The sequence below is a fragment of the Alnus glutinosa genome, chromosome 4 (genome assembly GCF_958979055.1).
Source record: "Alnus glutinosa chromosome 4, dhAlnGlut1.1, whole genome shotgun sequence".
Lineage (NCBI taxonomy): Eukaryota > Viridiplantae > Streptophyta > Magnoliopsida > Fagales > Betulaceae > Alnus > Alnus glutinosa.
Window position 1 is genome coordinate 3,874,786 of NC_084889.1, and position 20,698 is coordinate 3,895,483.

Consider the following 20,698-nt stretch of genomic DNA (forward strand, 5'->3'; position numbering starts at 1 on the left):
GGCATCATTCAGCCAAAACCTGAGGAAATTCTTCTCCACCGTTTTCGTCCACAGAACAACCACTCAATCATTGAACTGCTCGTTTGTTAGGCGGGTCAGTCTCTAGAGGATGCTATGTGGGAGGAGTATCATTCCCTTGCGCATGATTACCCTCACCTTGTGGGCAAGGTGCTTTAAGGGGGAGGCAATGTAACGAGCTTCCAGTGAGCTCGCCACTTGGATGGACACGTGGAGTGGCAATGGACGCGTGGCAGGAATAATAAGCTGCTGCTGTTGGCTAGCTTGAGCTGAGACGCATGCAGAATAAGTTATGCCTTTTGTACATACGTTGTTGTTTAGTCTTTTAGTCGTTAAGACTTGTTTTAAATTCCTGATTGGGACAGTTTGGGTGCTAAACATTTGTATAAAAGGGAATGGGTAGTTTTGTGAGGATTCATTCGATGAGTTGTGAACAAACTGAATCTGGAGGTTCATTGGCTCCTCGAATTGCCAAATTCTCTCAATAAAGCTTGCTAAGCTTGTTCTTCCATTGTTCTTCTCTTCTCCTTTCTCAATTTCTTCCTATTTTCCTCTTAATTGCTTGAAGAATCTCAGTAACAAGATCAGACCTGTTACACTCTCTCTCTCAAATAATTTATTTATTTATTTATTTTCATATTTCACAGCGCCAGAATTGCAAGGCAAGCCTGAAGATATCTCCAAAGAGAAGGCTCGCTTGGCTGCCATTGAGGTCCTCTCTCTCGGTCTCTTATATCATATGTATATATGTATGTATGTGTGTTTATGTATTGCTAATTGAATGTGTGTGTTATATCGAATGGGAAGGTGAATGGGCCAGTGCTGGTGGAAGACACTTGCCTCTGTTTCAATGCTCTAAAGGGTTTACCTGGTATGCCATTTTTCCCTTTTTTTTAGTTTTTGTTGTGTGTCGTTTTTTGTTCATTTATGCTATACCCACATGTACAGATATACAAAATTTTGTATATAGTACTTGATTATTGATTTATTTGGCTGTTTGAAACTATTGCAGGGCCATACATGTAAGTTCTGTTTTTCTCTCGATCTTAGTCTTGAAGTGAAGTTCCGTATCTCATCAATTTTTGAATGCTCTTGGTTATGCCATTTATGTCTGCTGGATTTGATTATAAGTTTATATGATGAGTAAGTTTATATATTTATTTGACAATTTTGCGGGAAGCAATGTGAAAAGGAAGGCTTGCTTGAATTTTATGAAAAATGGTGCAATTGATGCTCACATTTATGAAAAAAGTAGACAATTCTATTAATAAAAAATCAATTCTTGCTTGTTTTGGTTGTTCCAATACTTGGTTTGGGCGAGGCGGATTTGGCTATTAGTAATCGCTAATTAGGTCATTTAAGCTTTCATGTAAGCTAAAAGTATTTGGTGCGTTTTCTTCACCCGTTGACAAAAACATCATCGTTGGTTGAGATACTCACATATCCTCAATGATGTGGATTTCTACTGATGCTGTAAATATTTTTGAATCCTTACTCTCAATTGTAGTATGTTGTCATATGAAATGGGAACTTCTTTGTCCTGGTTTAGGTGAGGATAAGAAAATTCTCGTTGTTCATTGGTCTCAAGGCCTCAGGCTTGATATTGATTCATTTCCTTGTGAAAAAAAAATAATAATAATAATAATTTATTTACGTGCTTTACTATCTTCATTTTGGGGAGTGGATTGGATATGGTATTATTTGGGCCTTAAATTTTGAGAAATAAAGAAAAATTACCATTAATTGTGAGCTCGAATGTTTATGCTCTTAAAAGTCTTCTGCCTGGTGAGGGTTATGGTCATAGCATACTAAAGTTTGATCACTTGTGTTCGTTTATTTGAAACTGAACTTTATGGTGTTGATTGCTCGTCTTGAATTAGTTAATTGTGAGCTGGGATGTTACTTTATGCTCTTAAGTCTTCTGCCTGGTGAAGGTTTAGGTCATAGTATACTAAAGTTTGGTCACTTGTATTCGTTTATTTAAAACTGAACTTTATGGTATTGATTGCTTGTCAATTAGTTATTGGTGATTTTGTAGTGCTTGACAGCTAGTGCAACTGCATGAATGGTTTCATCTGTCTTTTTTTTTGCAGCTTCAGGCTAAAGGCCGTGTTACTTTTTTGGAGAAACCAGTAAAAAATATTTCCAAATATAGACGCTTTCTTAATTCAGAGGTTTGTGCACTCTCTCTTTTTCCCTCTCCCCTACTAGGATTTGTATTGTATAAGTACAATTGCCCTTGTTCTTGATTGAATATAACTTCATTCATAAAAAATAAAATAAAAAACAGCAGAGGAAGTATTAACTTAAAAACAAAAAACAAAAAACAAAAGGAAAAAAAGAAACAAGGTTTCTGAACTCTCATTATTGGTTTTTTTCAGGTTCTATGCCAAAGGAATTGTCGAATTTCATATCTTTCGTTATCTGTAAGTTTTTACGGTTTGAGTCAAAGCTCTTTGTGCTTTCTTGTAGTCTTCACATAAGCACGCGTGTGGTATACATATCGGTCCTAGAACAGCATGCGAATTTTGATGCTCATTCAAAATATGTTATAGTTTCTTATGCTCAATGTTTTTGATAATTTGCTTTCCTCAACCTTATTTTAGAGGGCTAAGCAAACCAACAGGAGACTGATTTGTTCGATTACCACAGAAACCTTGCAAAAGCCAATTGAAGAACCCGGAATGGATACGCGAAAATAAGTCTTTTTGAAGGACTATAAGATACATGATTACTATTTTGATATGGTACACATACTTAAAACAAAACAACATATATGGGTTGGGACTTCATAGAGTATTTTGTGGCATATGCTTTTGTGTTTGCAAACTTATAGAATTATGATTTCAGGTAGATTTGAAATTTTCTTTGGGCGAAGAGAAAACAACCGTTAGTTCAAAAATAACTATCTTCCCTAGAGTTGAAGGTAAGTTGTGACCATTCTTCCCACTTAGTACTTTATTCACAAACAATATTTATATCTTTGATCTGTAGATAATTGGCTTTTCATGTGCAATGTCTTTTTCTCACATTTTCTTATAGCATTGGTCTAAGTATTAGCTCTTTTTTCAATCTTCTGTGTGATTTCATGCTTATGTAAAGTTTTGGAAGAATTATTGTCATTTTTATTCTCTCTCTTTTTTTTTCTTTTTTTTTTCAAACATTTTCTTGTGAAATAGGATCTTCATCTTCTCTGGTTTTTCTGAGTAAGGTCGTTAATCTTAAGCTTTTAAGATCATGTGCTAATTAAAATTGTGACTACAGGGGAATCGAGCCATCTGTTTCGGCATTTGAAATTAAGAAGGCCTATAGGAAAGCTGCACTTGGACATCATCCTAATAAAGTTTCAAAATGTGTTGATTCATTTACTTGTGAAAAAAAAAAAAAAAAAGGTGCCAATTTATTGATGTGCTTACTGTTATTTAACATTTTAAACTAGTCCTTTCTTCATGTAGGCTGTTCAATCCTTGGCAAGAAGTGACAATGGTGATGACAAGCTGTGGAAGGTGATAGCAGAAGAAGTTCACAAGGGTGCTGACAAACTTTTTAAAATGATTGGAGAGGCATATGTAGTACTTTCAGACCCTATCAAGGTGTGGCATGCATATTATCATTATGTAGTCTATTTATCTTTCCGTCGCTAATGTTCGAATAATTTGACGCCTCTTTCCTTGTTTTTTTGTTTTTTTTTTTTTTTTTTTTTTTTTTTTTTTTTTTTTGTATAGAATATCCTATTATGAAATGTTTAACTATTACTTAGAAAATGTTGTTGAGTTAGTCCTAAATGTGGCTTTGCAACTTGGCAGGGATGCTGTATTAGTTGGCTTGCTCAATTGGGCACACAACCTATAAGATGCTTTTCTTGGCACTAATTACAAAGTTGCTCTCCACTTATTTGCTGTCTCTAAAATTTTGTTTGTAATTTCAAGGTGTAATGCAAAATAGTTATTATAGGTAGATAGTTGTTTTGTTTACATTTTTGTTGCCAAGTATTTTTATAATATATAGTCTTTATTCCAGACATTTATTCCACAAGCGCATATCAGTTTGAATGGGCTTTGGATTTTGAATAGTCATGGTTGGACAATTGCATACAAGTCAGAAATGAAGAAGAATAGGTTAATCATGAACAAATATGTTTTACTTAATCATTTTTAATGCTAATGATGTATGTTGGCCGTTATAATTTGCATTATAGGTTATTATTTCTAAGTCACTTTTACAATGCTTTTGATGTGTTTGGAATGAAAGATGTTGTGGGTGTCTGCATGAATGTAAGGCTTTGATAGTCTTCCCTTTTTTATTTTGACAAGTAATTGGACTGTTAATTTGTGCAAACTTAAAAAGAACTGCATAGATTTTGGTTTTTTTTTTTTTTTTTTGGTTTGTTTCTTCAAATGAGCTCAAGATGGGTTTAAATTCTCAGGTCAAAACTTAGTTATGAGTAGTGATTGAAAAGGACTTGACCTGTGACATCATTTTATATCTTGCTTTTATCCCTTTCATTAAATCACAATATATGTAAGTTAAACTTGACTTGTTTACAAATTCATAAAAATATATTAAATTTGTAAATATAATATCTAGATTATATATTGTAATTTCACACAGTCAAATAGAAGTCACTGTTGAGGAGGCTTTACCACTTTTTATATATATATAATGTTAATAATTATAGTGATACATAACATCGGAAACCAAGCACGTGCATCCCAACTAGTATTTTTTTTTAATCTGCTTCAATATTGGCTACATTCCCATTATTTTACATTCCATCAACTTGCTTTGAGCCAATTGTATATGAGATCGAGATTTGGTGACAACTACCTTTCTTTCTTTATTTTTTGGAAAAAAAGACCACCTTTCTTTTAATTCGTTATAACAAATTCTGTAAGAGTTGTCTTTTTCTTATCAAATCTATCACATGCATCCAGAATGTACTTTGATTGGTTGACTACTCTATAAAATTAAGCTCATCCTTGAATGTGCATGGCTTTTTGTTGTTTTTTTTTAACGTATTTTGAAGGGGGGAAAAAGTGTTTTAATATGAAAATAGTTTTGGTCCATCCAACAATTGTAGAGAATTTGTTTCCGGCTCCTTTGAACACCTACTGGCTACCTAAACATATGAATTTTATAAAACATCTCTCACAATTACAATCGAACAAACTACAATCCGGACAAGAAATTGCAGCCAATCCCAAACCATTTGGATGTACCCAGATGCTTGACTTTCTCGTTATTAGCTAAATGCTAATAATAATGCAACTTCAAAGAAAGATATTTTTCATAACGATCGATACTTCATTATTTAATTAATCTAATATTTTCTTTTGTAAATTTTTGATATTTTCCCTTATATCTGAAAATACAAGACAGTACCTTTTTTCATATATTCTTTGATATATATAGTATTTTTTACAATAATTTCTTTTCTTTTCTTTTCTTTTTTGGTTGTAAGTGACAATAATTTCTGATATATCAACAATATATTTATTAATGATATTTTAAAATATAGATACTATTTCTCATTATCGACATGATATCTCCTTATATTTCAACGAGATTCTAAACCATAATTAAACTTGGAATCCCATATGAACACATCAGGCCACAGCTTGTTTGTTTGCAATTATCATTTCCTTTTCATATTTCATGCTTACAAGTAGTCGTCCAAAACACTTCAACGACACTGATGCAGAAAATAAATGCAAGGAGCTAGCATAGATGCCAGTACAAGAGTTAGAAAAACGCATTGTTCAATGTTCAGACCGACATGAAATCTAGAGTTTTTTTTTTTCACATAAGCCTTCTTGGGGCTGCCAAACACACTGATGTGTTAAGGGTCCAAGTAAATGATTTCTGCCTGCATGGAGGATCGCCGGAATCGCAGCAATTCTTTTAGCAATTCCCATCCTCCATGGATGGAAGCAGGCTTAACACTCATTGTTTCAAGAACTGGGGTAGCTAATAGCAGGAAATTGATGAAATTTAATTCAGGTTTTATACCAAGGATGCCAACTATTTTCACTTGTCGCAGTTGGTCGAATGGACAACTCCAGTGGTCGTCTTCCCAACAGTTGGTGAATGTCACTGTGGCAACCTGTTCCTCCGGGCGAGCCTACACAAGTTCTATGGCATTAAAATCTTTGGAAGTTTACCTCCCAAGCAAATGATGGTAATGCATTATCAGTTTATAGTTTAGCTGTCGAAATGTCAAGTATCAGCATGACATGAAAATCAAGTATTTGACAGCATGTGCATGCTTGTGATGTCAATTTGGATGAAGCTAAGGTAATAATCAGTAGAAAGAAACTCACCAAAACTTCTAGTTCTTGTAGATTAGGGGAACTTCTTAAGAGGCACAGAGCAGTTAAAACCTCCTCCACATCATTGAAGTTTATGCGTATGGAAAGATAATTTAGATGAACGCATGGTGTAGGCAACTTTCCTGGCACAATTCCAACAGCCAAATACTGGAGCAAAAAGAAGATAGAGAACAAATATAGATCAATCTCCAATAGATGCAGTAACATAGCACTTGGACCTCCCTGTGAAAACTGAATCAGTTCATTGGGATTTACAAAACTATTTAAGCAGCCAAGTCGATGGTGCAAATGCCAAGAAATAAGCACAATGACACATAGAAATGAATTCAATAACTGAAACCTGGAAAAACCCTTCAGTGCAGAAACAAAGAACCTCGTTTCAAATCATAGGCAATTTGCAAAACCCAATGAACTCATTCACTTCCCTGTGGCATATGAGGGCCCCTTAATTATGTTCACACAATTATTACCTTCAAAAAGTAGCTCTGAACCTCCAGCCTTCGAATATGGGGCAGATGAACAAAAAATTTGAGCAAATTGCTAGAATTGGAATAAGCTCGCCTTTTATCACTGCCAACATTTACATATAATCCAATGGAAATAACAGTCAAACAGAAGGTGTTTTCAAAACTAATGTCCTCAAAAGAGCCTCCAATATCAAAAAATTGGAGATTTGGTGCATCAATGTTGAGATGGGTGAAACCGTCAAAGTTCATCAATGTCAATCTCTCTAGCAGAGGGCAGCTAGAAATCAGACTTCCAAACGCATCTTGGGCCAAGGTCACATGCTGCAGATCAAGGCTCTTCAAGCTCCTGAAGCCTTTAAACGCCAATGGAGGTTTTAGCAAACAATTAAATAACTCTAAATGATTCAAATTGTGGCAAGAAAATAGAGAAGAAGGCATCTTGTAGCGTTGCCCCTTCCAAATTTCAAGAACGAACTCTTTGATAGAGCGCCTTGATAGATGAAGAATCCACCTATCAATGTCAGGAATCCCTAGAACATCTCGGTGAGATAGTTTGAACTTGTATATTGGGCCATTATGAAGTAAGAGAACATGATCAACAATGTTCACAAGTTTATTCTTGACAATTGTATGATCTTGAGAAGAAACAGAGAAACATTGATTATCAAACGCAAGATGTGGAAGTGTAGCCCATTTGTACCTCCACTTGCTGGACAAAACACTTGTCCTAACTGCCTCCCTAATTGACAAATTTGACAAAATGTGATCTATAACATGCCCTGGTAAGTTGCTGATCTTGTCTAGCTCCATCTCCATTCAGCACAGGCACTTTGGTGCTTCTCTTTATTTCTGAAATATTTCAGGAAAAGAGGAATCAGAAGTCAGATTCAAAGACCTAGGGTACATAGGTCATTTACTTAGTGAGCATTTTAGAGGGGGAGAGAGAGCCGAAATCCTTCGGAAGAACCAGAGACAAAATGTATTTAACCATGAAAATAATTACAATTAACCAAACTATTCCTATTTTAAGTTTCATAACAAAGTTCAGAACATAATAAAGACAAACTCGTGCCCTAAAAAATTGCACACCTTTTAAATATATGATTTGCTTAGTTGAAAAGAGAGCATTTCAATTTGCTTTTATTTCTGAAATGATGTGTTACGAACCTGAATATCAAGTCCGTAGACAGGTTTTTAGAAGGAACCTACACCTCCTTCAAACACACGGTTTGGAAAATAAACTTTTCTTCTTTATCTTTATTCAAATCACTGTTTAAACAGCCTTACATCATCAACAATAAGAATCCAAATATAAAACAACTTACAAGTAAAGACTCCTACTCGTAACCACATTGGAACATCTCGGAAGCTGACCTTTATTTGACAGCTACTATAGCCTACTAAACTGAAATACTTGAGACCCACTAAATTACTACTCAATGAAGGACTCCAGAAAAAGGTAGAGATATGGTCTTCTTAGCACCCAAGGATTGTAACACTCCTCCCCCCTTAAAACGTCCTCGTCCTCAGGGAGGAAATTTGCTGATTTAACGTCACGGGGATATAGACTGGAACAGTATGCTCATGGATATATTCAAGTCCTCTAGCTGAATACAATGCAATTTGAACTCTAGTTGACCATGGCAACCGTTCCCTCTCTGAGCCACGCAGATGTTGACTTAAGTTGTCATTCTCGATGTACTCATACACTGGAATAAGGGGCCTTCAACATAATATCCTATTAAGTAAACCAGGTTCAAGTGATGAACATGTGATAAAACCTTCAGCTCAGCAAGAAATTCTTTTGATCCTTGCGATTCCATCTTCTTAATTGCAGCTTTCTCTCCTCTTAGTTCCGCATAGTAAACAGATCTCAAGCCCATTTCCAACAAACCCTTTTCACTCCCACACTCCTTTCCTGCGAATGGATCCAAAAATTTCAAGTGTTTTCTTGTTGGCCGCTCAAAAAGTGGTACATCGTGGTGATGGGGTGCATCAATCTGGGCTCGGGGTGGTGCAAGCACTGCCCTGAGATGCTTCTCAATCAGCGTGGGCTTGTGGTGCTGGGGCCATTGATTTCATGCAAAAGTAGCAGTCCATGGCCGCGCATTCCGGTGGAGCAGCCCGTTGGTTATGGGCTCAGATGGAAAAATATGTTTGGGGACTTGAGTTTGTGTGCGGAAAGGCCGGTGCAGTGTGAAAAGGTTGTGGTTGTTATAATGTTATGTGGTTTTAGGCAGCTGGTCTCTGGGTCTCGGGGCAGTGTTTTTGTGTGGAATTGGATCTGATGGCTGGGATGCAATGGTGCTGTGTGGGGCATGAATTGGGGGTTCTATGCAGTGGCTCACGGTAGTCTGTGCTTCATGGTTGAGTTGCTCTTGCAATTCGACAACGTTTTGGTTGTAGATGATTGGAGTTTTTGGTTGATCAGATGGCTGTGGAGGTGGCACTGTTGTTGCTGCATCAGTTGATCAAATCAGGAGTACATGGTAACAAATAACTCCAGCATCCCACGTATCTCTGAATCTAATTTTGCCTCCAAACGTTCAAGCATCTGCTCAAAATTGGAAAATAGTGATGCCATTGTTGGCTTTGATACCAAGTTGTTACGAACCTGAATATCAAGTCCGTAACAGGATGATTAGGGCAGGTTCTTAGAGGGAACTTAGACCTTCTTCAAACAAACGATTTGGAAAATAAACTTCTCTTCCTTATCTTTATTCAAATCACTGTTTAGATAGACTTACACCCATCAACAATAAGACTCGAAATATAAAACAACTTACCATCAAAGACTCCTACTCGTAACCAAATTACGACATCTCTCGGAAGATGACCTTTACTTGACAACTGCTAAACTCAACTAAACTGAAATACTCGAGACCCACTAAAACACTACTCAACGAAGGACTCCAGAAAAAGGCAGAGATATGGTCTTCAAGGACTTCTCAGAAACCAAGGATTGTAACATGACGCCCGAACAGGACCATCACAGACAGCGTTCTACTTGAACCAGAATTTGGGGCACATACTGAAACAAATGAACAGAGCAAATTCTTGATATCCCAGATTCATAAGCTGCAAGAATGCAAGCTAGCCCCACCATTTTCGAACAGGACCCTCACAAAAACCCATGACTGAACTGAGGAGCTATTTTCCATATCATGCAAATAATCCCCACCCATATTCCATGGGAAAAATCTCGTTTTGTTTATTTAGCAATGATATGTGGGTCTTCAGTCCTTCACAGTAAGCAAATCAATTCAAATGCCATCATCACAGAAAACTCCTCAAGAACAATTATTTTCAATCACAAACAAAACCCATTTCAGATAATGAAATAAAAAATCGTGTTGTATCAAAACCTCAAAAGAATTTCTGTACAATTGAAAACTCGTACTAGTACAATAAATGCCCTAAACATGCGGTGTTAGCCATTCAATGACAAAAGCCATTGACTTTTAGTACAACGTAACGTGAAAAATTCTCGTGTTTGTGTTTCTGGTACCTGAAAAAGCGAGGAGATGGATTCCAGTCGAAGCTCTGAGGAAGTGAAACTGAAAGCAGAAAGAGCAGCCCCAGTGGGTTTGTACCGTTCGTGCGCGCACACGCTCGTTCTGGGCTAAAAAGTAAAAATTGTGCAAAAATATATGATTGATTTGAGAAGTTGTGTCTAACTTCCATTGCAAGTATTGAACCCGGGTCGCCTGGGTGAAACCCAGGTAACCCAAACCCGACTAGACGACAATGGATTAATGCCAAAATACGTGGATTAATTTTTTATTTAAGTGTATTTTATGAGTGTTTTAATGAGTTTTAGGGTGCGTTTGGAATTGTGATTTCGTAGAGAAAAAATGCGATTTTAAACTAAATCGCAAAAAATGAACCGTTTGAAAACTGCGTTTTTAAAAAATTACGATTTGAAAACGCAGAAAAGTATTTATTCAAATCGCAGGTAATGACGTGCTTTTTTGAAAATGCAATATTTTAAAAGGTTAATTTACGATTTTAAAAGCCAAACTGCAATTTTGTCAAACGCTTAACTGCGTTTTTAAAAATTACTTTTTTAAATCGTACATTTTAAAATTACTATTTTTAAAATCGCACTTATTTTTGGCATAACTTTGCGGAAGGTTTGGGCTTGGAAAATGGTGAGCTATACGCCTATACCTTTGGGCCGCAATTAACTGATCAGGTTTGCTAATATATGATAAGGCTGATAACAAAAATTAACATATGGCCACCTAAAATTTTAATAAAATTAAAAAAAAAAATTAAAAAAAAGTGAAATTAAGAGCACTACAATTTTTATTATAAATTGAGTAACGTTATTTAATAAATTACCATACAAATATTATATAATTTGGATGACATGAAAGTGAAAATCAACCTTTATTTCTTTTTAAAATAAGTGATGATTCAATAGCTAATTTTTATTATCGCTTCATCAAGTTATATGACAGTTTTATAGTAGTTTACCGAATAACATTAGTCAATTTTATAAATTCTTTACAAACTGATATAATAATTCACATAGTATTCATGTAAGTTGTCTCATCGACTACTAAATAATTAAATTCACCTATCAGAATATTTCATTTGTTGCTAAATTTTAAAAATATTAAATGAAAGCTTTATGCTGCTAAATTTCCATTTTATTCTACATATATATCGAATGATGGAATACGCTGCTAAATTTTGAAGAAAGTAATCCCCAAACGCATTCATTTGTACTTGTTTCCATCGCATTAGGTGAGATACCTAAACTGGTGCGATATATATAATCAATTTCATATTCATTTTATGTTAAGATTGAATTTTACAAATTTAATGATGTATAGTTGCAATTTTTAAATAACGTGGTATCATATATATTGCTAAATAAAACAAAATCTTAATTATTAAAATAAAGAGTAATGTTATTTAGTAGATTGTTATATGACTGTCGACCATATAATTGGAATGTCAAGCATTGAAAATTAATATTTTTTTCTTTTTTTACAAATGCAAATCTAAAGGCTAATTTTTACTGTCACATCATAAAATTTGATGACAGTCGTATAGTAATCTACTAGGGTTCGTTAATTTGGGTTTACGATTCAAAAAAATGTGATTTAAAAATAATGATTTTAAAATGTGCGATTTGAAAAAGTGATTTTTAAAAACACAATTTAGCCTTTAAAATCGCAAGTTAGCATTTAAAAGTAAGTGTTTTAGAAAAAGCGTCATTTTCTTGTGATTTGAAAATGCAGATTTTTCTATGTTTTCAAATTGTATTTAAAAAAAAGAAAAAAGAAAAAAGAAAAAGAAAAAGAAAAAGAAAGAAAGAAAAAAAACCTCAGAAAATATGGTTTGTGCGAATTGGTTTAAAATCGCACTTTTTTTTTCTTTTTCTCTCTCTCTCTCTCTACGAAATCGCAATCCCAAACACACCCTAAATAGCGTTACTCTAAAATAAATTCTTTAAATTTCAAATGAAAATGAAATTTTTAAGTAAAAGACTACAACAACAGCAAAAAAAATGTTTTGGTCGTACACGCAAAATAACGAAGTTTTCATTCGTTTACATAATATAGCAAATTTTTGTACATAAGATTAGGGTTAATAATTTTTGACACGACCTGCGAATCCGACACGAAGTTATAGGATTTTGATTCAAATTAAACGGGTTAACACGACCTTTGCCTCTTTTACTCTTCTCCTTATCATGAGTAGCCACAAAGTGAACACTTTGTGGTTTCTCATGCTTTAACCTTTCCTTCTCCTGAACACACATGGTCAAAAATTCGACCATTTATCTTTATGTGTGTTATAGGGTATCTTAAAAGGAGTGTGCTTAGTCAGGAGTGAGTTCAAGATGAAATGAACTAAGAAGGACTCGAAAATATCAACTTCTAAGGACTTCAGTTGAGCTGCCATGTCATTTATTTCCATAATGTGCTCTCGCACACTTCTGAATCTGTCAAAGGTTTTACTTGAGAGTTTCTTCATTAGGGTGCTTGCCAATGCCTTATCGGAACTTACAAATTGTTCCTCAATGGCTGGCATGAACTTTGTTGCCTTATTGCATTCATGGATATAACCTCTAATGCCCTTAGTTACGTGAGACTTCATAAACATGAGACTTAGGCGATTAGATCGCTCCCACCTCTCATGCTTCGTAACTTCTAATAGCGTACTTGTATCCGTGAGGGCGGGTGGTTTATCCACATGGCGCGTCAAATCAAGTTCTAAACACCCCAAATAGAAAAGAAATTTTCTTTCCACTTATAAAAATTGTTCCCATTAAGCATTGAAATAGTACTTTATAGAATAACAATAATAGAAATAGCTGCAATAATCAAGAAAAATTTTTAATGCTATGAAATTAACTTTATTTTAAATTAACCAATGTTAATTTAATAGTAAATAATAAATTTCAACCTACCTGTGGGCAAAGGTTGCATCACGCATGAAATTTACCATTTATTAATAAGACTAATAAATTTAAACATTAATAAATAAAATTTTCCGTACCTGTGGGCCTAAAAGAAATTTTATTTTTAATATTAAATTTATTATCTTATTCTAATTAAGTCATAAAAATAAAAACTTCCATGTGGGGATAAACAATTAAATTTATGAATTAATTACATAATCGATGTTAATTTTTATATATGAAGTTCATGTGTATAACCCTGATATAATTATTATTCTAAAATTGGGATGCTGTGGCTCTCCCAAAAATATTATAATAATTACGACTTCATTAACATCTATTGACTGTATAGATGCCCACAAATAGCCAAAAGAATATAACAAACCAATACCTAAATAAAAGAATATAACAAACCAATACCTAAATAGGGTAAATAGCATTTTCCAATGTGCAACTAGGTGAGTTCCTAGGAAAGTGAGGGGGGGTCATAATAGACACACTTAAATTCCAAGACTTTTCTTAGCCATAACTTTTCTAGATATTGCATTCTTGGATATTATTGTAAACACGCTAACATGTATGGTATTGTTAATTTTTCTTAAGTCTCGACATCAAACAAATTATATTTAAACAATATAATTAAAAAATTTAATTATATTCCTAAATTCAAGTATTAAAGAAACAATAATTTTAATACTGAATAATGAAAAATATAAGACAAATAAAATTGCAATATGAAAACAAAATAAATCTTATGACCCAATGGTTTTAGTAGTTTAAGACCCTTTAGAGAGCCCAAGTTCTAAACCCCACACCACATGAGCCCAATTTTGTTTTGTTTTTTGTTTTTTTAATCTGGATAGGCTACTTAAGAGATTGGGCTACTGGATAGAAAAAATCAGATGGGCCACTCGGGGGTTTTTTTTTTTTTTTGGGTCAACCCACTTAATGACCCAGGTATTTTTTTTACTGGACACCAGCCGTTGTTTTGCTACCGCCTTATGCAGCGGCCTTGATGGGCCTCAGGGTCCCTGTTGGCACCGAAACCAGGCGGCCCGTAAGGGCTGTCGATCCTAGTGATGGAGAAAGGCCGCTGGAAACGGCCTCTCCTTGGACGGACGACGCCTTCTGTATACCGGCGGCTTCTGTATGCCGATGGTGATGGAGAGATCAAGTGGTGGTTAGTGGTCAGTGGAGGTTTCACAGCAGTGGATCTGAACAGTAATTTTTCAGTGTTTCCAGAATATGTGCGTGAACATCATTTCTTTAGTGCTATTTTACTAAACAAGCTTTACAGCATGTAATTATTTAGATAATTTCAAGACAAAACAAGCTGGGTTTCTGTGCACAAAATGGTGTAGCTTTCATGATTTTTCATGCTTTACAGTGTTCATGTTTTTCTTAAACAATTTAGACACATATGTAAAACAGCAAAAACAATACGTGCGTTGAACAAAACATGGGTAAATTTATGTACAGTAAATTTATACAATTCAACCAACGAAGAATTGCCAAAAAAACTAAAAGCTGAACAAATTGGCATAGATGCTAGCTCTGATACAACATGTAAGCATAATATATATAAATAACATGCTATATATTAAATTAAATAAGGAGCGTAATTATAAATACCTCCAGCCATATCTTTGTTTAAGCGAGACGAAGAACGAAGAAAATTTTCTGCAACACCAAGAATTCTGAAAAAGACAAAAAAAAATTCAGAGAGTTCTTCTGGCCTATGTCTATGAGTGTGCCAATAGATTGATACACATGACTCTTTATATAGGTAGGCTAGGGACCCTCGTTATTAATTGGATAGCTTATTATTCTCCTCCCATCAAAGATAATAAATCAGAAATATTAATAAAAAACCGTTTTAAAACGTTTTAATTTCATATAACTTAACATGGAATAAATCATATTCAATCTTTCTATTAAATAATTACATAATTATATAAATTTCAACCGTTACAATAAATTAAATAATTACCATTACAGCGAATTAAATATGTGTCCTTCAAATTTCAACCGTTACAGCGAATTAAATATGTCTGAAAGACACATATGTAATTTCTTACCAGGGTGTTAAGAGGTGATTAGAGGGTGTTAAACTTTTTAGACTAATTAATCACATACTGATATGTGTAAGAAATTGTAAAAGAATTGTATTACGCGACTGGTTGTCCTTTTCAACTTCTATCCAGCTTCTTGATCATATTGTCAATGCGCCCAACAACTCGCGTAGAAAGCTGTGATCAAATAAGAGAGATACCAAAACATTTTAGATGCGCATGTTTGACTTTTCTCCAATTTCTTCACCGCCAAAAGGCCAAATTTTCCATACGTACCGATGTTGTATACTTAAATATTGTATTCGGTCCAAGTCAATGGCTTCAAAAGCTTTCTCGCTATCTCTGGCTAGCATTAATTTGGCTTGCTTTTCTTCAACCATTTTCTGGCCTTTTACGTTTAGATAAGAAACTGCTCCGAAGATCACCATGCAGAAGATCTTTAGGTTTTTCAGAGGACGAGCAAAGTTGAAGAGAAAGGCAATGGGTTTTATGAACCATCATGATCATCAGACAGCGAGTCATGAAGGAATAAAGACCGTTGGGGTGGTGGATAAGCTGTGCGACTTCTCAAGCAACTCGGATCTCTGCATTTGCATTGTCACTTGGAACATGAATGGACAGGTGAGGAGGAGATCATCAACAACTTCATTGACAAGAATTAACGTTTCTGTCATGTTTTTGTGATTGACATTTATTTGATACATGCATGTGAAGGTCTCTTACGAAGATCTAGCAGAACTCGTCGGGAGCAGCCGAAAATTTGATCTTCTCGTTGTTGGGTTGCAGGAGGTTCCACGAGACAACATTTTACAGCTATTACAGGCGGCTCTAGCAGAAACCCACATGTAAGAGATCGACCAGCTGCTTTATATAATTCCTAGCTTTGATCAGCTCTTTAATTTGTTCTTTATTATTATCTCTTCCCATGAACGACGATCGACTCTTGATAATCGTGAAGAACAACAGTCGTATAATAGAAGAATCTTTTGGTGGCTGCATGCGTTAAGAGAAGCCTGGCCGGTGCGGACTTAATTTGTTGTAATTAAAGACAGAGTAGGGTCATAATCTTCCTGGAAATTTATGTCTTTGCAGAACAAAAGGTTGTTATATGTCAACATTGATAATGACAACACAATTATATGTCACCTTCAACGTATAGATTCGATCCGAATCTATGCACTTTCACACTTTTATCCTCAACCGCCCCTGATCTATGTTTTCTTAGCTTTCATTGTCGCGCTTTTAACAAACGCCGATAAATATCTTACATTTCCGATACTCTTGATTTAACGACACTAATTTACAAGATTTATCGGCGGCTAATTAAGAAAAGCGCCAACAAAGACCATTTGGGTCTGCGTTTATAATTTTGGCCGGCCGCCGAATAAAAGCGTTATTTTCAGTAGTGATTCCAATTCCATGTTTTATATTCAACGCGACCATAAGCTGGTTACTGATTTTATTGTGTAATATTTGAAGTGTGTTAGGGAAAGCAATAATGCAATCTCTGCAGCTGTATGTTTTTGGACCAAAGAACTCAGGCTCGTTAGTCAAAGGTAAGCTTTGGTTTGGTTCCGACAATAGGGCATGATTAATCAAGTCAATTTTCACCTCAAGTCAATTGTGGTTAATTGGGATCATTTTTCTCTTTTTAACTAATGATCATATAATTGCTTCGATTTTATTTCTTCTGATTTTGAAAAACCGCGCGCTTTGTAGAATTGCAGGTAGATAAGCATTCCGTTGGAGGCTTTGGAGGATTAATTAGGAGAAAGAAAGGGGCCGTGGCTATCCGCATCAACTACAAAGGCATCCGAATGGAGTTCATATCATGCCATCTCTCTGGTAAGTTTATTAACTCTCAGAATATTAATTAACTTAACAGTTTTTTATTAGCTTAAATGTTTAAAATAATGGTAAATTTAATATACTATCAAAGCAAAAATTTTGAGTTTGAATATTGTCCATGATGATTAATTTAACAGGATTTTAGCTTAAGGTTTTCTTGAGTGGAAGTCTTAGGATATATTCGATAATGGTTTTATATATATATATATGGGTGCCTACATTTGAAAAATGTTTTATATTTTCAATTGTTTGTTAATGATTTTGAGAAAAATGTGATTTTTTTTTTTTAAAAAAAAAATAGAAAAATATTTTCAAAACTGTTACTACACAAGGCCTAGCTAACTTTTCATGATTTGTCGTTTTACCTTGCCGATATTAGATGTCAATGGCCATCCAAGGCTTGTAATTAAGAAACCCAAATACGTACCCATAAATTGTTGTTCTTTTTCTTCTTGTAGTTAATTTCATAGCCAACACACCTTTCGTTTTTCTTCATCTATTAGGCATAGTACGTAATTAATCTCCTAATTTCATGTTAGTGAGAATCAATTACCCAGTACGTAGGTTGGTATCTGATAATTTTCTTTTTTTCTTGTTGTTTTAATTAAATAGATTTTTAAAATTTAACCAAATATATATATTATTATTATTAATTTTGTTATTGTTTTGGCATGCAGCTCATGCTAGTAAAGTAGAAGAGCGAAATTGGCAGTGCAAACACATATCACACTCCCTCTTTTCCAAGAATTGGAACCCTTATGCCAAGCCTACTCATATCACTGTATGGTTGGGAGATCTTAATTATAGGATACAGGGGATCGATACACATCCAGCGCGATATTTAATACAAAAAGATCATCACAGAGTAAGTAATTGCCAATACACTATATTAAATAAATAATCATGATGGATTATAGTAATTATATTTATTTGCAAATTTAGGATAAAGATTTTGTTTTGATATTTAATTAATAGATTTATGCAGATGCTGACCAGGAAAGATCAACTCTTACAAGAGGCTGAAAGAGGACGTATCTTCAATGGGTACTGCGAGGGGAGATTGACATTCAAACCGACATATAAATATGATGTTGGAAGTAGCAAATACGATACTAGTTACAAGGTACCACGTTTCTTGTGTCTTACTCTCTTAATTAAGAGTGATTCCGAAAATAAAATTAAATAAGCCTATTAAACTAACATTCATTTTTAAATTATGTAATTTTCACATACAATTTTAACAGAATTAACAGAGCATTTAATTTTTAAATTCATATTTAAAAATACATGTAATTATTATATCAGTGTTTTTAGAGCTTTTAGTTATGGAAATACTTTTTATTCACGTACAGGTAAGAGTTCCAGCATGGACAGATCGAATCTTGTTCAAGATAGAAGACGTCGAGAAAATCAACGCGACTCTACGTTCTTATGAATCAATGGATGGTATATACAGTTCGGATCATAAGCCAGTGAAAGCTCATCTCTGTTTAAAACTTGAAAAATTGTTACCACTGTAAAAAAATTGTACACAAATCTCTCTCTCTCTCTCTCTCTCTCTCTTTTTTTGTAAAATTAAGTCCAATTCATATAGATTAAGTTAAGGGTAAATATATATTTACTCCATGAGCAATCACAATATTTCAATTTATTCTCTAGATTTTAAAATCTGAATTTTAGGGCACGTTTGTTATATAAAATGACTATTTTATTAAGAAAATAAATAGTTATTACTGTGAATGAAATAAGTTGAAATTGAATAATTATTCGCATTTCGTAATTTGGTGACAACACATATGCTCTCACTAAAATTGTATCAAAATTACTAAAATACCCAAGATATATATAAATAAATTTAATAATACTAATAATTTTTTTTTTTTTTTTTTTAAAAAAAAAGCTAGAGACAATTCTTTGGTGGTTGACCACCCCTGGCGGCTTAAGGGTGGTCGCATTATCCCCGTGGTTCTACTAGTGTGGCCGGCCACTCATAGAATGCTTGTGGATTTTTTATTTTTTTTGCAGAAAAAATGGTTTTTTGAAAAACTCATTACATTCTTAAAGTAATAGCTATTCATCTTCTTTCTTTTTTAAAGAAATAAAGTATTTATCTTTTAAGGAAGAATAACTATTCCTAAGAATGATGTGTAACCAAACAAAAGAATAAATATGGCTTATTTTATAGGAATAATCATTTTATTATAGGGGTTTATTCTACTAACCAAATGTGCCATTAACTTTTAGTTTTATTTATTGTATCTAGCCCCAGCCATATCCTAAGGGCCGACCCGTCTATTCTAGGGTCCCTTGGGCCCAAACGCGACCAAACTCTCCATTGCCAAGTAGCACAAGGCCCGTCTTCTAAAGAGCTCATCGGCCTGTCAAGGATATTGGAGCCAAAGAAAAGCCTGTCGGCCAGGCCTTAGACCTACCTTATTTAAGGACCATGGTACACCTATACCTTAATAGGATGCACCATAACCAATTTTTCCTCACACCAAGTAAGTAAAGTTTTTCCTTAAAATGTTCATGAGTTCGAATCTTCATTAAAAAAAGAAAAGAAAATCATTCACACAAAAAAAAAAAAAAAAAAAAAAAGGATTTCCCTTTAATTAATCAACATAATTATATTAGTTTGACCTTTTTTTTTTTTTGTTTGAAAGTAATTTGACCATTTAACTAGCAAGCTTCTATTGAGATATAACAATCCAAATAATTTGATGATAATAGAAATTAGCATAATCATTAAACCTAATATTTTTGGAAAACATGACTTTCTGGAAAGTTCTCCCATTTGGTATGGAAATCCAATTGGCACGACACGATTTCAGTTCACATTATATAAAGGGACAGTTGTCAATCTTGCGTACGCGATCAAATTACTGCCACATCCTATGACATCATTAGTGTTAATAAATTAAAGAGGTACAAACAGTTTTGCATATTTTATATTTTGGATTATTTATTAATATTTTTGCTTTTTTTTTTTTTAAAAAAAAAAATAACAAACAAAGCTAATTCTAACTTTATTTGCTTCTTTTTTAAATATGAATTACACTTTTATAATTTAAAATATTTGCTAATTTTTTGGCAAAGAAAAAAAGCCCAAGCATTTTTTTTTTTTTTGGTGGGAGACTTTCAAAGCGGTTTGACTGGTCGGTTTTCGGTCGATTAGGTTCACACTTCAACTAAAGCCACCTTTATTGACCCTGTCTAGTTGCGCCCAGTTACGTCAATTTTCAATGCCATAGAAAAAAAAAGAAATAAGTTTATTTATTTTTTTTTATTTTTTTAGTTCTCAGATAAATAATCCAAAACGTGTTGGCCGTAAGAAGTTTATAGCCAGCTTGGCCAACCAAAACGCGTTGGCTCTATGAAGTTGGTAGATTGACCTAATAAAAAAAATTTAAAAACTTAAAGCCTCGTTGATTTTTCTGAATGATTATTTTATTAGGGAAATGAATAATTATTTTAGGAATAAAAGGTGGTGAAATAAAATGGCTATTCATATTCTTTTGTTTGGTAATAACTCACATATTTTAATTG

The 20,698-nt window shown here is 34.0% G+C and overlaps 2 protein-coding genes across 2 annotated transcripts; one reads left to right on the forward strand and one right to left on the reverse strand.

Annotated features, from left to right (window-relative positions):
• Positions 1-5,636: 5,636 nt before the first annotated feature.
• LOC133867270 (F-box/FBD/LRR-repeat protein At1g13570-like) lies at positions 5,637-10,459 on the reverse strand. Its single transcript, XM_062303990.1, has 4 exons — positions 10,323-10,459; positions 6,818-7,663; positions 6,339-6,494; positions 5,637-6,139 (listed from the first exon to the last, which is right to left on the reverse strand). The coding sequence occupies exons 2-4, from the start codon at positions 7,628-7,630 to the stop codon at positions 5,858-5,860; spliced, it is 1,251 nt and encodes a 416-aa protein (XP_062159974.1). The 5' UTR covers positions 7,631-7,663; positions 10,323-10,459; the 3' UTR covers positions 5,637-5,857.
• A 5,283-nt stretch (positions 10,460-15,742) lies between these two features.
• On the forward strand, positions 15,743-18,700 carry LOC133865204 (type IV inositol polyphosphate 5-phosphatase 11). The gene is made up of 7 exons (XM_062301567.1): positions 15,743-15,925; positions 16,019-16,149; positions 16,784-16,860; positions 17,024-17,149; positions 17,830-18,017; positions 18,138-18,275; positions 18,505-18,700. The coding sequence occupies exons 1-7, from the start codon at positions 15,785-15,787 to the stop codon at positions 18,670-18,672; spliced, it is 969 nt and encodes a 322-aa protein (XP_062157551.1). The 5' UTR covers positions 15,743-15,784; the 3' UTR covers positions 18,673-18,700.
• Positions 18,701-20,698: the final 1,998 nt, after the last annotated feature.

What these genes read in the sequence shown, in the direction of transcription:
- LOC133867270 (XM_062303990.1), bottom strand. Translation starts at nt 7,630, where the DNA reads ATGGAGATGGAGCTAGACAAGATCAGCAACTTACCAGGGCATGTTATA. An exon ending in TTCAGAGCTACTTTTTGAAG is followed by an intron (nt 6,495 to 6,817) that starts GTAATAATTGTG and finishes TTTTTGCTCCAG; the next exon opens with TATTTGGCTGTTGGAATTGT. An exon ending in TACAAGAACTAGAAGTTTTG is followed by an intron (nt 6,140 to 6,338) that starts GTGAGTTTCTTT and finishes GAACTTGTGTAG; the next exon opens with GCTCGCCCGGAGGAACAGGT.
- LOC133865204 (XM_062301567.1), top strand. Translation starts at nt 15,785, where the DNA reads ATGGGTTTTATGAACCATCATGATCATCAGACAGCGAGTCATGAAGGA. An exon ending in CTTGGAACATGAATGGACAG is followed by an intron (nt 15,926 to 16,018) that starts GTGAGGAGGAGA and finishes ATGCATGTGAAG; the next exon opens with GTCTCTTACGAAGATCTAGC. An exon ending in AATACGATACTAGTTACAAG is followed by an intron (nt 18,276 to 18,504) that starts GTACCACGTTTC and finishes ATTCACGTACAG; the next exon opens with GTAAGAGTTCCAGCATGGAC.